Genomic DNA, 17,367 nt, shown 5'->3' with positions numbered 1-17,367 from the left:
ATAAATTAATATTTAAATGTGTGAATGTGTGTGTGTGTCTGCATATATATACATACTCCTTAACTCTATTTATTGAGACAGCCAACAAGCAGCAACATCCTAATAATAATGAACAAATCTAGCAAACTGACGTGGGCTTCTAAATACCATTTTCCATCAAGGAAATCAAGAACTGAAGGATTATGCAGGGAAAAGTATACAATAAGCTTGAAACATCTTTTTTGTGTCAGAAAGTAAAAAATGATTGAGATAAATCAAAAAAACACAGCAGTCAGACTGAGGTAATCAGCTAAAAATGACAATTTGGGCACCAAGATAAATAGACAGTAGCAAACTGAGCTGAATCAACTAGGAAACCAATAGTCTATATTGATATAAGTAGCAAAAGAATTAATTAATTGGTTGATGTGGAATGAGACACTTTGTTTTGGGTGGGGTATTTAACTTTAATGAGAGTGTTTTAATTTTGACTCAAGAGAATATGAACATATATTACCAATATAATTAAAATTAATTACCAAAATATAGCTCATGACCTGAAGGATCTTATAATCTATTTGGGGAATGTACTATACTGTGAGAGTTCGAGGATTTCTCTGCACGGCATATTTTTCCAGCTTCTCCATGAAGTAGCTGCTAGCTACAATAAAGAGGGAAGAATGTAAAGTGGCTCTTGTGTTTCTTATTGGATTTTCAGGTGCTACTGAAACTGGGACCGTATGGGGAAGGGAAGGTTAGAGATAAAGGAAGACAACAGGTTCAGTCTGTAAGACCTTATATTGAGGATGTTTAGCAAGCATTTGGTTTCACTGGCTTGACACTCAGAGGACAGTCTACTGCTGAATCAGCTAAACACATGAGCACACAACTCATCTAAGGAAGCAGGAGAAAGAAAAAAGCATTTGGCCTAGGGCAGAATCCGGGGTTAATCAGACATAGGAAAAGCTTGATGCTCTTTGGAACAGGAGGGTTTATAAATAAGTACAATTATGACCAAACATGGCAAGCAAAAATAGTAAAATTTCAAAAGTTAGAAACCAAATGTCAACAAAAAGCAGTTGAATATTCTACCACTTAAAAGAATGTTATCATAAAAACATTATGGAAGTTTATAATAACTTAAAAATGTTTATGATAGTGTTTTTCAGTTAAAATATATATTATTTAAGCAGTATTAAAAGTAGTGGGGCACCTGGGTGGCTCAGTGGGTTAAAGCTTCTGCCTTCGGCTCAGGTCATGATCCCAGGGTCCTGGGATGGAGCCCCACATCCAGCTCCCTGCTTGGCAGGGAGCCTGCTTCTCCTCCTCTCTCTCTGCCTGCTCTCTGCCTGCTTGTGATCTCTGTCAAATTAATTAATTAATTTTTTTTTAAAAGTAGACATAGTAAAATCTCTAAGAAGATGCACCAGAAAGTTAACAGTAATTGTTTTGAAGGTGGGAATCTTCGCGGTTTATTCTAGCTTAACACATCTTTCAAATTCACATTTAATACTTTCTAATAGTGGAATTAGTCACAAATGGGATTCTCTTCCACCTCTTACTATGATAAACATGGTGACACTTCCTAACACAGAACCAGGACACACAGTAGGCATGAATGTATCAATGCCCGCAATGTAAGGCAATTACCTGAGTGTTTCTGCCTAATCAAAGACGCGTAGTCCTGCCTGCTGGAGAGGTGCGCGTCCTGCTATCCTGGTTCATGCAAGGCGTGACAAATGGCTCTGCCTCTAGCCTGTCCGTAATGCCTCGATGACCTATACCTGAGGTTCCCACGAACCATTCCTACTGAACTCACCGCTACGTCCCAGCGGCTGAAGCTCTTGTTGGCTTGTTTGAAAACTGGCGAACTGTGAACATCCTTCCAGGTCCGGGTTCTGCAGCGAATCAGAAATGATGACTGTTAATTGAGTGCATGAACTCACATCTTGACGTCTCACTGTCCCCACCAGTGCAGGCACTTGCAAGGCACTAGGCTCTCCGGGGGCGGAAGTCCCACGAGGTCACCACAGGCGCCCCAAACCCTTCAGTAACATCAACCCTTAACACTACTCTAAATTTTCCACTTCGTTCCAAGTCTCAGGGCCACCCCTGTCTGATATTATTATCTCTGCAAATAATAGATGAGATCTGAGACGGGCTTCTTGTACAAGGGCAGGCAGCTGGTACCAGGTGAAGTCTTAACAGTGGTCCATATCGCCGCTCTATTTATTACTAGGATCACCTCAGCAAGTTCCATCCAGTGACCTCCGCAAAGGGGGCTCGCGTGGCCCAGGGGCGGCCCCACCCCCAAGCCTCAGCACGTTCTCTGAGGCCCTTAGGCGTTGAGAGGCCTCTAGAGCCAACAGCCAGGACGGAAAAGGCAGACTATGGGAAGGGTTCTTCCCACAGAAGGACAGAAGGGAAAGTCGTTCCGATATCCAGAAGTTCTCCGTCAAAATCTGACTTTGAGGCAAATGAAAACTCGACTTTCAGAAGTGATGGAGACAGGATCCAGAAGGCTGAGGTGAAATGCTTAACAGTCAGATGGTACAGCACCGCCGCCATGAAGAAGCCAAACACCACAGCCTCCTCAGCCCCGCACCTAGATCGGGCTCACTCTGGACGTGGTCCGCCCCCGCGTATGCGTTGCCCTGAACGTTGTCCCGCTCTTAGAACGGTTTGCCCTGGACACAGTCTCCACCCCAGGTGTGGCTCGACCGCCCCGTGGCCCCGCCCCGAGTGCGCCTCGACCTGGACGTGTGCCGCCCCTGAGTGTGGCTCACCCTGGGGTAATACCGCCCCTGGGTGTGGCTTTCCCAAGATGAAGCCCGCCCCGGATGCAGTCCCCTCCGGGACCAGACCTGCCGCAGGGTGTGGCTTCCCCTGTACGTAGCCACACCCCCAGGTGCGACTCGCCCTGTGCGTGGCTCCGCCCCCAGAGCAGGCTGGTTGGAACCTCCCCTTCGAAATCTCTTCCGTTACTGGCTCTTCTGTGTAGAAGTTTCTGAACTCTGGGGCATGCGAGGCTGTATTGAGGTAAATATGTTCTGTTTTCAAGAAAAGTAGATGATTAAGCCAAATATTCAAACAGTAAAAAAGTGTTGTAAGGTGGAAAGCAAGGACAGATCCCCGAGGAAAACCTTCCAGTATAATAGGAAGGAAAGAAAAAAGAAGGGATAGGTGTTCACGTGTTGATTTTGTTAGTCTTTTGAAGTTTTTTAATGATGAAAAGTTCTGGTGACTTTTTATTCCCCTGCCGTGGTCCAGCACATACGCTCAACGAATGAGCAGACAGGAGAAATTGTAGAAAAGTGAAATCGTTTTGAACACTTAGGTAAGAGAATTGACTAAAGAACAATCATAGGAGGTCCGCCAAGACAGGGAGCTTTGTTTCCTTCACTGGTGTGTCCCTAATGCTTCAAAGAATGCCTAGTGCACACTAAACACTGAAGGAACTAATGGGTTGTTTTCAGGGATTGTTGAAGCTGACTAATACTATAGAACATTTATGGTGGCATCGACATAATTACTTGTGTTGATTTTATCCTAGATGAATCACCCCTTTATTAGAATACAGGCCTAAAAAAGACACAACTGACTTTTGCCCAGCGTCGCTGTCAAAAGTAGAGCTCTTAGATGGAGAGGAGTAGGGAGCTGGGGGAAATTGGAGGGGGAGACAAACCACGAGAGACTGTGGACTCTGAGGAAATGAGGGTGTTGACAGGCGAGGGGCTGGGAGGTTGGGTGAGGCTGGCGGCCGGTATTGAGGCTGGTGGTGAGGGCACATATTGCATGGAGACTGGGTGCGGTGCATAAACACAAAATTCTGGAACACTGAAAAGAAATTTTAAAAATAAATAAAAATTTAAAGAAAAAAAAGAGCTCTTTAGGTTTGGAATTAAGTGATGAACCATGAAGTTTTCCTTGGAGAGGGAGGAAATGAGACAAAACATTGTCAGAGGACCAAGGAGATGTATAAAGTGTCTTGTAGTTCCTGACTAAGTTGAAGAATTGGCATAGTGAGGGCATAAGCTGAAAGGATGAAATCAGGTGGAATGTCAGACTGTTCAGATGGCAAAAGTGTTCCTGGTGATAAGTTCTAGGATATGGCCATAACTAAACTGAAATGGAAGTAAAGGGCTCAAGGATGAGAAGGGGTGAACAATGAAAGACCAGATTATTGGATGGTCTATCCACATGATAGACCTGATTCCTCCTACTTCAGGTTCTCCTGGACCCCATCCCACCTCTCTCTTATCCCTAAGTCTCCTCAGAATCAGCGTTTCTTGCAACTCCAAGCTTTAGTCATGGCATAACTCTGGACAAGAAAGCAGAAATGGGGCAGAGAAAGAGGTCTGGAGTAGACATCTGTTTTATTTTTGATACCTAGCATTCACTCACCTTCTGGAAACAGTCCCTTTATTGATCTCTTGGGAACTAACCCCATTCTCAGTCTCAGTCTATGGGCAGGTAGAGTAATCTTTCCCTAACACTCCTATTTTGAGAATGCATCTATAACTCAGGATTGGCCAAAAGATGATATTGTGCTTTTGACAACAGTGATTGGTCAAGGATGGGCATGTGACAAAACTGGAGCTAATAAGGCACAGTGGGATTTTCTGCAGAGACTACTGAGAAACACAAATGTTTGTAGCTATACTTAAAGCTTGGAAGATACACTTAATGCTACAGAATAGTCGGACAGAAAGTCAGTCCAAAATGCCAAGAAATAAATAGAAAGTGAATCTTGAAGGCATCAATGGAGCCCCAGCACGAATCCTTGTACTTTAGGCCAGCTTTATTCCCAGACTTTTTCAGGTAGCTAAGTCAATAGATTCTCCTTTTTAAGTCAGTTAAGTTGTATTTCCCGTCTTTTACATCCAAATAATTCCTCACAGTATAAGGGGGTTCTCCATCACTGGCTCCCTCTTTCATGCTAGCCCACTGAATATATATTACCTTCTCTGTCCTTCAGGTTGCCCTTCTGTGAGAGGGGATTAAGAAATCTGCATTGAGATTGCAATCCAAGAAAGCAGAGGAGTAAGAGACCTTAGTTTTGTCTGGTTACAGGAAGTCAGCTAGATAGCTACCAAATTATTCTGGACACCTGCGAAATCAAGGAGAGATCGAAGAAAAGAATACCTGCAACTCTACAAACAGAAAAGTGACCATGTTCTTCCAGGTAGGAGGTGGAAATGAGGGAATCCAAGGCGATATATGGGAAGATAAAGCATGGTGGGGAGGGGAGGGAGCCTCCATCAGCTGGCTACAGGCAAGTGATAGAATAGCAGAGCACAAAATCAGAACTTTTAGAAGTCAGCCCCAGTGAGGGATGTCCCTGCCAGAAAGACTCCTAGGTGCCTAAGCAGGCAGAATCCTAGGAGGGGCAGTATGGTCTCAGGATCCCTGTGATCACAGAAAGAACAGGGATGCCTGAGTGTGACAGAGTTCCCAGGCAACAGAGCCTTCAAGACATAGGTACATGGAAAATATCCCAAAATGGGAGTATGTGCTGCAAGATCCCTAATACTGCCTTTTCCAACAGTTGAGTGACCCATTCTCTCTGCTGTTCAAGCTATGAGAATTAAATTTGAAATGATGGATGTGCTATATTAAATATATTAACAAGAACAGAAATTAAACCTTGCAACCCATAGGTTCCTTCCTCTATAATGTTAGCTAGGTCTACAGAAGCTGAAGGTTACTTCTACACACCTATGGTCTGGGAGCTAGGGCAAAAGAGAGAGACTGTGGTAGAGCCAGATGAGCCATATTACACCAGCTTCCCTCCCTGCTCCCACCCCCAGTTTGAATACTGGTAAGTCAGGTGGTTCTCAGGGTTTATTTTACTTAACCATTGAGGATAAACCCAAACTACCTTTACCTCTCTAGGTCACCTTTCCTTCCTTCTTATGGATGCTCCAATCTCTTTGATGGTTACTTACCAGGTGCCAATTTCTTTAGCCATTAAGAAATTTTGACCTTGATGACTTGGGCATGAATGAGGACAAAGATCCACTTGGCATGTTTGAAGACTTATGTGACAGCACACTGAGGAAGGTGTCCAGAAGGAAACCCTTGCATTAGGAAGACTTCTGAGAAGATTACAATCATCCTCACTTCCTGGTGTTCACACCCTTGTGTAATTACACTTCCCCTTAAGCATAGGCTGGACTTAGTGATTTGCCTCTGAGTGGTAGAATAAAGGAAAGGTGATAGGATATCATTTCCATTAATAGTTTCCAAAAGATTGTAACTTCTATCTTTTTTTTTTTTTTAAGATTTTATTTATTTATTTGACAGAGAGGGATCACAAGTAGACGGAGAGGCAGGCAGAGAGAGAGAGAGAGGGAAGCAGGCTCCCTGCTGAGCAGAGAGCCCGATGCGGGCCTCGATCCCAGGACCCTGAGATCATGACCTGAGCCAAAGGCAGCGGCTTAACCCACTGAGCCACCCAGACGCCCTGTAACTTCTATCTTGTTTGCAAACTCTCTCCTTGCTTTGATGAAGTAAGCTCATGCTAGAGAAGCCCACATGACAAGGAACCAGCCAGATCCAGCCAAGAGCCAGCAAGGTACTGAGGATCTCATTCCAACAGACTTTGAGGAACTGCATCCTGCCAGCAGCTATGTGAATGAGTACGGGAGTTGGTCCTTCCCCAGTCAAGCCTCCGGATGAGAATGTAGCCTCAGCTGACACCTTAAATGCACCCTTGAAGCAGAGAATCCAGGTAGGCCTCTCCAGAATTTCTGACCCCCAAAAGCCATGAGATAATAAGTATGTATTTTTTAACCCACTAAATTTTGTTAATATCCATTACACAGCAATAGATAATTAATGCACCCCTCAATTACTGTAACCTTGGGGTAAAATGTTGCATGTCTAGGAAGGCAGGCACCATATAGGAGGACAGTGTCCCTGGCAACATCCCTGAGGGCACTGTCTTCATGCTCAACGACTATCCCATATATTCATATGTTGAAATGGTATCATTGGGCCTGAATAGCCTCCAGGAGGTGAGGCCTAGCTGACATAGTGTCCTACCAAACAAATAGTTTGGGAGGAGATGAAAGAGAGTTTAAATCAAGTTCTAGACTTTAAGGGTTTTTCTCACTATTTGTAAAGGCCTGAAGGTTTTCAGAGTAAGCACATTATACTTCTTAAGGAAAAAAAAAAAAGTATATGTATTAAATACAGGATATCAGAGCAGGATCAAATAAAGGACCCCAGGATAAAACTGAGAAGGCCACTGTCAGGCTTTGTACAAGGGACTGGTGCACTTATAGAAGCCAAAAGCGTTAACTACTAAAAGTTGAACGCACTGCTTCCTTTCCCTGATTGCAAGCCCCAGCCCCAGTCCCAGTGCAGCACACAGAGAACACCACTCTCTATTAGAAAAAAAAAACATTTATTGAGGAGGCTTAATATTCTTGGTTGTGCTAAATGTTGTTCTCATCAAAGGATATATTGTCATGAAAATTGTGAAGCTTTCTCAATAAGGACTGAATGATTACTTTAGGGAAATTTTTCTCCCTGCAAGTGCTGGAGAAGCATTTTCTGCCTGAGTAGAAGAGTCAAATCGCTAAACACAGTACTTTCATCAGGATCACCCCTGGTGGCCCAAAGGACCTGGCATACTTGATGCACACAGGTGGGGCTTGGATGAGGCACAGACTCTCCAGAAGGCAGAGAAGAAGGGCATTGACTCTGGCTTAATAGCTGATTCTCAAAGGCCTCAGCTTTCTGGGGCTGTCTGACCCTATCTCTGTTCTGTCTGATCCTTGTAGGACATTTTTGCACAGCACAGACAGCTTCTTGGCTGCAGGACTTGATACTTGCCTGTTTTTCTTGTTGTGGGTCAGAAAGAGCCCGATATTTGAAGGGAGGTCTCTTGTCAGGCCCTACCTGGGCCTGTAGTTCTTCCTGCTGCTGGCTTAACTCTGAGGCCTCACATCCATGCATACGTGCCTCCTTCTCTTCTAGGACCTTCCCAATGGTAGTGAACTTCTGAGCTTCAGGAGGCCAATCACTCCCAAAAGTAGCCACACTTTCAACTGGGTCTTGGTCCTGCACTAAGGTGGCCATGAACTTGGCTTTTTGCTGGGGACTTTCTTGATACCCTGTGATCTTTTTCTTGGAATTGATCCACTGAGAAAATTGCCTCATCTTTTTTCTGAAGTAACTTTCAAGAGGAAACTGTTCATTCTGTGACAGAGTTGAGGAAGCATGCTGTAATTTTCTGTCCTCAACATGGAGGCTCTCCTCTCTGCCTGCAGATGTCCCTACTCCTGAGTCCTCACTTCTGCATTTTCTTGCTTTGGGATCCTGAGGTCTCACTTTCTTTGCACTTCTTCTTTGTGAGAAATTCATAGGCTGGCCCTTACAGAAGGCCAGCTTCAATCCCATGGATTCCTGCTGCTCCTCCGTGCTAATTCTGCTATCCTTCAGTTGGACATGCAACACCTGGGATGCTTCCATGTCCCCGCTGCACACACTCTGGGACCGAGTCTGTGAAGCCTTGGAAGTCAAGCTATCTGAAGGAAGGCGTATGTCAGTGGGACATCCTTGAGCCTGGTTATGCTCCTCACTCTCCAGTTTAAACTTTAACTCACTCAGGATCTGTCTTTTCAGGTCTGATAGTTTAGAATCTTGGGGAACCAGTATTTTTGGTGAGGGGTGTTCCATGGTCATGGCAGTTTCTACTTTATTCTTTTTGACATTTATCATTTTGGAGCTTCCCAACTCACTGTTTGTCAAGATTTCCCAAGATTGGGATTGAAGGGTACACAACTCCTTAGTGTCAAATACATCCCTGGACAGGTTGGGCATGGCAAAGTGTTGTAAATTCTTCTCGACCATCACTCTGCCCTGTTCCATTTCTACTCTGTTACTGGAACTCACATTCTCATGCATTGGCTCATGTCCAGCCCCAGCTTGACTTGTGGGTACCTCTGGGCCACATGTGTTGTCTGGTACAGTCTCACTGGTTCTCACTTGAGCTCTGATGCTGTGTGTAAGGGGCTGAAAAGTCTGGCTTCCCCACTCAGCTATCTGGATACACTCTGCAGTCTTATGGTCAGTGTCAGAGTGTGATGCCTTCAGGCCTCCCTGTCCATCATTTTTCACAGATGAAATAGTGGGGAAAGGATGATCCAGAGTGGGAACTGACTTTGTTTTTCTCACCCTGTTTCTGAAAAAAGGTTTAGAGTTTCCCTCAATGAGTTTAAAAAAGTCAACTTTGGAATCGACCCCAGAAATATGCATGGCTGAGGAGGGAAAGTCAAATTGGGGAAGAGGCCATATTTTGGCTTCTCTCAACATATAGAATTTTATGGATTCAAGAACCCTGAGGGGTAGACCCCACCTCTGACTCATGCGAAATCTAATAATATGGGCCTCTAGCACCTGTCGTGTATTGGGATCAAGAAAAGAATGCTCTAGAGTGGTGCTCTGGCAGTAAACCCTACCCACCATTGTCTTTTTAGAATCTGTGTTTTCCAGAGCAGTCTGGGAACTCCCAGAGAAAGGCAATGTATTGTCATCAGCCAGCCACGAATAACACACACCTATAGGAATCCTACCCGCAGTGATCTGCCAAAACTTCTTGCTCATATGTAAATTAAGAATACTTTTCATTTGATTCTGGTCTGTGTCCTTCCTTGAAACATTCAATAATTCATTCCCCAAGTGATTCCTTGAATGACACACACAGTTACTTGTCTCCAAGGCTGCCCTCAGACCCTTCACTAGGTGGCATTCTGAGACCCTTTGTGGCCTGTCTTCTGGACTCTTCTCTAGGATATACCCAAGATTCCTCCTCATATCCTTCCTTAGCTGAAACTTTGTTTGGACCCTCTCATGGAAAGTTCCAGGGAGACTCAATTCAGTCTTTGCTAGATCCCTGTTACTATGGCCCTGAAACTCAGAGAATTGTGAGTGAACATGTCTGCCTTTTTGCTGAGAGAGTTCTGATAGTGTATGCTGAGGCTCCATCACTGCTAGGGAGTCTAGATATCTACAGTCATGGAGGCACCAGCGTGGGATTACCGTCCTTGGGCTATGTGACTCCAGTGTCTCCTGGGGTTCACAGATCATGTGAAAATGGCCAGGAAGGATGGAGACTGGTACATAGGCATGGGATGACCGGCTAACCAGCGGAAGGTTGGGAGCTCGAAGACAAATGGTTTCTTCAGGTTTCTGGAACACAGGGACTAAAGCCCACAAATTTTCCTGTTGCTTCTGCAACATGTGCCATCCCAGGTGTTGATTTTCAGTCAAGATAGGAGAGTCTGATTCATTCCTGGATCTATTGAAAGACACTCCACAGTTCCTAATCAGGGATGAAGAAGGTGGTATGATCGGGAGGCAGGATTGAAAATGAGCGTGGGTGTAAACCTTAGTGAAAGGTAGAGGCTGGGATGGGGACAGGGTTTGAGGCATGGATTGGGGGTGTACAATGGGGAGAGGAAGTGGTTGGGAATGAGGAAGTGGTGGAGATGCTTGTATTTTGATGGCAGAGGTATTATGAATTCCGTTGAATGAGACAACGTGAGACTCTAGTGGAGAAGTACTACCAGAAAACAAGAGAGTGGCTACTAAGGACTCACTGTGCAAAGAAGGAAGACCCCAGAAGAGCTGGTTATATTTCTGATGCAACTTTTCGGCCAAAGTCTTGACATAGAGGAGCTCTTGATAAATAGAGAGCTGCTCTGGTTTGCCTTCAGTGTTCCAGCCAATTTTGGAGGCTGTGGTGACCTGTACATCAAGCGGATGCAACAAATTCCCTAAAGATGTCCTTTGGTAATCTGACCACATTTGTTTGGAAAATGGCACCTCCTCTTTTCCTTTCTTCTCTAAAATCTGGAAAGCCATTCTATTCTCCATTTGTTTCTCCAATAGGTCCTGGAAGATAAGACCAGGGAAAGAAATTCCACTGGACTCCTTGTGTTTAGTAGCGGAGTCTCTCCTGAGACAGGTTTCTGGTTGATTGAGGTAGACTTGCTCTTGGTGAACATCAGAGTGTGATAATGTGGTGAGGAATATGTTCTTGGCATGAGCTTGCCAATAGGCGAATTCGGAACTTGATGGGTTTGAACAGTCACTACCTCTAATTGTTGGGAAATAAGTAGATATCTCACCAGGACTATCTGGAGATGAATTCTCAGGAACAGGTTTCAATGAGATGGAAATTGACTTAGATTGAATCACAGTTAAAGGGCCATCTGGCAGTGGTGAAACAGATGAAGTTGGTGGTGCATTATGACAAGCAAATGAATCAGTGGGTTTCCTTGTCTGAGACAGATGTGGTAAGAGGTTGTTATCTTGTGAAATGGTGGGGTCAAGAGTGGAGATGGTATTCAGAGGTAAAGTGGCCTCTTGATGTCTGAACATCATCTGGTAGGAAAGGAGGAAATGCACGGGGTAGAGTTATGGAATGGTTCTCTGGGAATTAAGAATCCTAGGCTTTTGGCTCTAGTGGCAGGGAGTACCTAGGGGTGAGGGTAAGAAAAAGTCACCTAACGTTAGGTGGTTTAGGTGAGAAGATGGAGGGGATTGGGGGGAAGGCTCAGGCAAAGAGGCTGGTATTGGGTCTCCTGGAGCAACTGCAGAGAAGTCGGGAGACAAAGTAAATGATGAGTCAGTCACAGAAGCTGTAGAAACCAAGGGGATCACAAAGGGAGTAGCATCTTCCATGGCCTCTGGAACAGCAGCCGATTCACCTCAGCAGTTGTGCTGTTACATACGTCACAGAAGGGATCTGGACATAATAGTTGATGAAAGTGGATGGTATCATGACACCGGCCTAGTGGGCTATGGGAGATAGGACGTACAAAGTTGTAACCAGGACCAGAACAAACATATGTTACCCTGCCTGGTCTGGCAAAGGTAGCCCCCCACCCACTAACATCCCCAAGATTTTCAAATTCTAACTCTCAGAATTTTCCATCCCATGTCAATTCCAGGCTTCCCTGAGGCCCGAGAAATACATAGACTCTTCTTAAGAGAGGGGTACAGGGAAGAAGGTTATGTTTACTCACCTTTACAGAAGAGAAAGCATCTTTCTTGCCTCCCCTACTTCTCTCTGGCAAGTTTTCCACCCTGGGAAACCAGGAGAATAATGAATATAGAAGCAAAAGCTCTTATAGAAGCCTGAATAGAGTGTCCTTTAAAGTTATCCTTGGTAGATTGGACTTGGAGAGCACCAATTATTAGGATATAAGGTCACATGATCAATGATAATAATAAGAATTACATTATTGAATCATTCACAGTGGATTTTTTATGTATTATCTATCCCATGTGATACTGAAAACCACCTTATGTGGAACATAGGTCAACGGTTACCTCAAAGAGGAAGTTGAGTATCCATGATGTCACAGGTCTTTCACAAAGTCTCAGAACTTCAGAAGTTCTGACCCTTAATGTCTCACATGGCTACATATTGGACAGCACCCATTGCCCAGATCCATCACTGCTTCATGCTCAGTAATGGTCAGAGCAGGGAATCTGAGAAGGGCTTTGCATTCTGACTGCGTTTCCATGAGCCTCTCCTCTGAGGCCTCTGTTTTCTGAGAGGGAATGTACCTTGCAGCTGGCCTCTTCAGACATCATGGACCTGAGCCCTCATGGAAAGGACAGAAAGGGTCAGCCTTGGAGAGCTCAGGTGGAATAGGCAGAACCTTACCTTTCAGAGTCCCACCTTTCCTCCTCTTGGCTCTTCCCTGATGCTAGAACGAAAAGAAAACAATGAGGGGTGGGGACTCATCTCTCACTTTTCTCTCAGAAATGGAGACCTTCTTTATCCAAGAACACCAGGACTGTATTTTAATTTATAGAACTTTGTGTTCCTTGCTTTTCTCAATTTTAAGGTTTTATTTATTTTGAACAACAAAGGAGGATTTTGTCTGGGAGGTCCACACTTGATATTCTCACTCAGAAGTTCTTTGTTCAATGAGGACATACAAACTGAAGCCCGACAGTCACATCTGTGCTCCCTTGGGTAGACCCTGTATCCTAGGATATAGCTCAGACCCCAGTCTCTTCTCAGAGGCTCAGCACTGTTCTCCTGATCAGCCCAACATGAAGGCAGGCTTGACTGAGTGATGCTTGACATGGCAATTGACTCATGATCAACACTTGGGAACATTTGTTTTCTTACACAGACCTCATACTTTCCAAATAACCCAATCCAGAACTTCAGAATCATTGTGTTTGGGATTTTACCCAAGAGCCACCACCATACCGAAATAGACTATGTGTTTCAAGTGAAACCTTAGTGCTTCCTTAATCCTTCTCTCTGTCAGATCTCCTTTCCTAGAGGAGTTAATGTCTGTTCTTTCCTTAGACTTCCCATTTTAGGTGTTTCTCTGACCCTACCAAACTCATTTAGAAATGTGGGAAGAGGAACAGGGAAATAAAGAGTCATTCTCTGAAGGGCAACTTCTGGTTCCAGATCTAACATTTAAAAAGCCTGGGAGTCATCACTTCAGCCTGTGAAAGAAGCAAAATGCTGAACACACTAAAAATCAATGACATTTCTTGGAACCATAGTGGCAAACCACTACCTCAAATCTTCAGAGTGTCAATGTAGAAAATCATACCTAAGATTCCCTTACCTGAAACAGAAGGCACTAGGGGCTCAACACTGCTCTCTTGGTAGGAACACGTAAACAGACACTTTGACAAATTGCTGAAGGATGCATGCATATGGTCTAGCATGAGAGTGAGAAACTCCTGGGTCACAATCTAATGGGGCCCCCCATTTATTTATGGGTTATATTACCAGGGATCCAACCCAACCTGGTTCTCACAGTAAAGAACTACCAAAAAAAAAAAAAAAGGGAAAAAATGCTCTTATTTCTGGCAGGGGAGTGTAGTGTTGGAGAGAAAAGAGAAAGGTAACGTTTAGAAACATTGTGAAATATTCCCAGAGTGTTTTCCATAACAGAAGTCTACTCAATGGGAAAAGCGTACCAGAGCATTATGCCCCATGGGAGAAGGCAAATTACCAACTACAGCAGCCCCCTCTAGGCTTCCTTTCTCATTGATAGAGTGGAACAAAATCCCAAAACTTTAAACACTAGCGAACATCATAATCCAGGGACATAAGCCCATTAAAAGAGTAATGATTAATCATATCCCCTCCCCTGACACCTTGCTACAATATTGATAGCTCTGGTGTAGGAACAGGATCATAGCTAAGAAGAGCTGCAAGGTATAGTTTCTTTTTTTTTTTCCAAGATTTTATTTATTTATTTGACACATAAAAACCACAAGTAGGCAGAGAGGCAGGCGGTGTGGCGGGTGGGGGAGCTGGCTCCCCACTGAGCAGAGAGCCGACACAGGGCTTGATCCCAGGACCCTGGGACCATAACCAAAGCTGAAGACAGAGGCTTTTAACCCACTGAGCCACCCAGGCACCACTGGTATAGTTTCTATGTAGGGAGATTTAGGGAAACCTAAAGACACTAGGAGAGACAAAAAGAAGGACACTAAAGGAAACTGCAGCCTCTGATATGCATAGCTACAGTAAATATTAAACATACCCTACACCTAACCAGACTAACATAAGACTTCACATTAAAGGTCTCTTTATTTCAGTTCTGATTACCCAATACATCATGTTTGGCTTTCAAAGAAACCTTACAAGGCATGCTAAAGGCAAGAAAAAGCAAACTCGTCAGACAAACCAAGCATCAGGTGCACATTCAGATATGACAAATTTCAGAATTCTCATACATGGAATCTAAAATAACCATGATTATTATGTTAAAGTCTCTAATGGAAAAGGTAGACAACATACAAAAACAGATGATGCATGTAAGCCAAGAGAGGGAAATTCTATGAAAGAATCAAAAGGAAACGTTAGATAAAAAAAGCAGTATGACAAATGAACAATGACTTTGATTGACTCATCAGTAGGTCCATACAGGCAAGGAAAGAATATGTGAGTTTGCATATATGTCAGTAGAAACATTCCAAACTGAAATACAAAGAGAAAAGATTTTTAATGCTAAAATCTAGAATATCCAAGAACTGTGTTTCAAACTGTATAACAGATATATAATTAGAATACCAGAAGAAGAAAGAACAGAAAAAAATGTTTAAAGTAATAATGGCCAAGGAGTTTCCAAAATTAATAACAGGTTAGCGATACATTGTGGAAGTTCAGAGTACACCAAGCAGGGAAATATTTAAAAAGTCTATACATGGACATATCATATTCAAATGATAGGAAAACAAAAGATAAAATTTTGAAGGAATCCAGAGGGAAATAGAAACCCTATCTCTAGATGAAAAAAACATAAGAATTATGACCTATTATCATAAACCATGAAAGTAAGAGATTGGAGTGAAATGTTTACTGTTGAAAGAAAAAAACACCAATCCAAAATTTTATATCTAGTGATATTATCCTGCAAAAGTAAAAGGGAAATAAAACTTAGACAAATAAAAGCAGGGAATTCATCAGCAACAGACCTGCCCTACATAAATGTTAAAAGAAGTTCTTTGTTGAGAAGGAAAATAACTCAGATCTACATAAAGGAAAGGAAGAGAAGGAATAAATGAGGGTCAGATAAAACTTTCATTCATCTTATTCTCAACTGACCTAATAATAACAATAATGATAATGTGTTCAGTGATTATAGTTCATGGATAAGTGAAATGAATGACATCAGTGGTACAAAGGACAGGAGGAATTGGACACTCCTGCACTATCTATGAAGTTATATACCATTATATGAAAGGGGACTTAGAGTACTTGTAAATGTATATTACAAACTCTAGGACAACCACTAAAATATTTTTAAATACAATAATTGATAGCCTAACAAAAGTGAGAAAAGAGAATTATATATAATGCTTGTTTAAAACCAGAAGAAAAAAAAAAAACAGAAAAAGAGGGGAAGGATAGGTATAATGAAGAGCAAATAGTACAGACAAGGTAGAGATACTAATCCAACTGTATTTAAAAATCACTAAATGGAAGTGGTCTAAATTCATCAATTAAAAGAGGAGACTGTCAGAGCACAGAATAAAACAAGACCCTATTATATATTGTCTATGAAATACTCACTTTAAATATAAAGTACAGATAGATTAAAAACAAAGACACAGAAAAAATTGTATCATGCTAACACTAAAGAAAAGAAAATAGGATTAACTCTTATTATTTTGGACAAAGCAAACTTCACTACAGGAAAATTATCATAGGTAAATAAGAGCATTACATAACAATAAAGAGGTCAATTCTCCAAGAAGACAGAACACTTCTGAACAGGTACACATGTAAAACATAGTGTCAAAATATGTGAGGCAAAAACTGGTATAATTTCAAGAAAAAATGGATGAATCCACTGTTATTGTTGGAGATTTCCACAGCCCTTATCAGATATGGGCAGATTCAGCAGGCAGAAAACCAGTAAAGATACAGTTGCCCCAAACAACATTATCAATCAACTTGCTCTAATTGACATTTATAAAATACCTCATCCAGCCACAGAATAGGCATACTTCTCAAGCTCACATGAAACGTTCACTAAGATGGACCATATTTAGGACCACAAACACACCTTAAAAATATATAATAGAAATCACACAAAGTATGTTTTCAGACCATCATAGAATTTTCACGAAAATACCTTATTGTCATCTCTACCAATTTTAAATAATAATGTCATTTTTGTTGATGGTTATATGTATTTATTTCTTCTCCCCATGCTACCTAGTCATTTAATAGTAGGAACCCTTATGGCTTCATTATTTAGATTATTAACTGTTGAAATTAAGCCCTGTATCATTTCCTTAATTGACTCGCCTACATTCCCTCACTGATGAATCACTCTTTGGCCCTAGACACCCACTCCTTTCCCTCCCATATGAGGAGGGTTTGCCAGTAATGACAGCCTTCTTTTCCTCTCTTAACCTGCATCCACAGCTTCACCACTGTCTCTCCCAAAGGAAGGTACACTTCTAGCCCGCCCGACTTCACATACCCTCCCTTGACTGCAGGACGTATGTCTGTTAAGAAAAATCCCCCCCACATATCTTTGAATTTCTGGAATTGTTTTTAAATAGAAAGTATGTTCTTAACTGTCCCTGAGGCCCTTAGGACTCACAACTATAAAAACATCCTTTAACATCTGAGCAAGATAAGCTCCACCCAAAAAAATTTCCAGGTGAGAAGGAGTTGTAAATATGGCACATCGTATTGATTTTTCAAACCTGGCCTTGTTCTAAAAGAGGCTGAGAAACTGATCCCAATTAAAGGAAACTAAAGGTACACAGCAACTAGATGTAGTATGTCATCCTATACTAACTCCTGTAAGGAGGTTTACACACACACGCACATACACACACGCACACACACACAAAGGACATTAC

At 42.7% G+C, this 17,367-nt stretch overlaps 1 protein-coding gene, 1 long non-coding RNA gene and 1 pseudogene across 2 annotated transcripts; all 3 read right to left on the bottom strand.

The window, feature by feature from the left end:
• The window catches only part of LOC125082941 (spermatogenesis-associated protein 31D1-like), an 894,603-nt pseudogene that overhangs the window by 252,701 nt on the left and 624,535 nt on the right, over positions 1 to 17,367 (bottom strand).
• LOC125082846 (spermatogenesis-associated protein 31D1-like) lies at positions 7,410 to 11,463 on the bottom strand. Its single transcript, XM_047698669.1, has one exon. It carries the CDS (start codon positions 11,374 to 11,376, stop codon positions 7,498 to 7,500), a length of 3,879 nt encoding a protein of 1,292 aa, XP_047554625.1. The 5' UTR covers positions 11,377 to 11,463; the 3' UTR covers positions 7,410 to 7,497.
• Positions 11,712 to 13,656, bottom strand: LOC125082853 (uncharacterized). Its single transcript, XR_007122120.1, has 4 exons — positions 13,599 to 13,656; positions 12,668 to 12,710; positions 12,021 to 12,081; positions 11,712 to 11,793 (listed from the first exon to the last, which is right to left on the bottom strand). It is a non-coding gene; the product is annotated as an uncharacterized LOC125082853 (long non-coding RNA).

Source organism: Lutra lutra, chromosome 13 (assembly GCF_902655055.1).
Source record: "Lutra lutra chromosome 13, mLutLut1.2, whole genome shotgun sequence".
Taxonomy (NCBI): domain Eukaryota; kingdom Metazoa; phylum Chordata; class Mammalia; order Carnivora; family Mustelidae; genus Lutra; species Lutra lutra.
The sequence above is the reverse complement of the archived record's forward strand: the minus strand, read 5'-3'. Positions and strand labels throughout refer to the sequence as shown.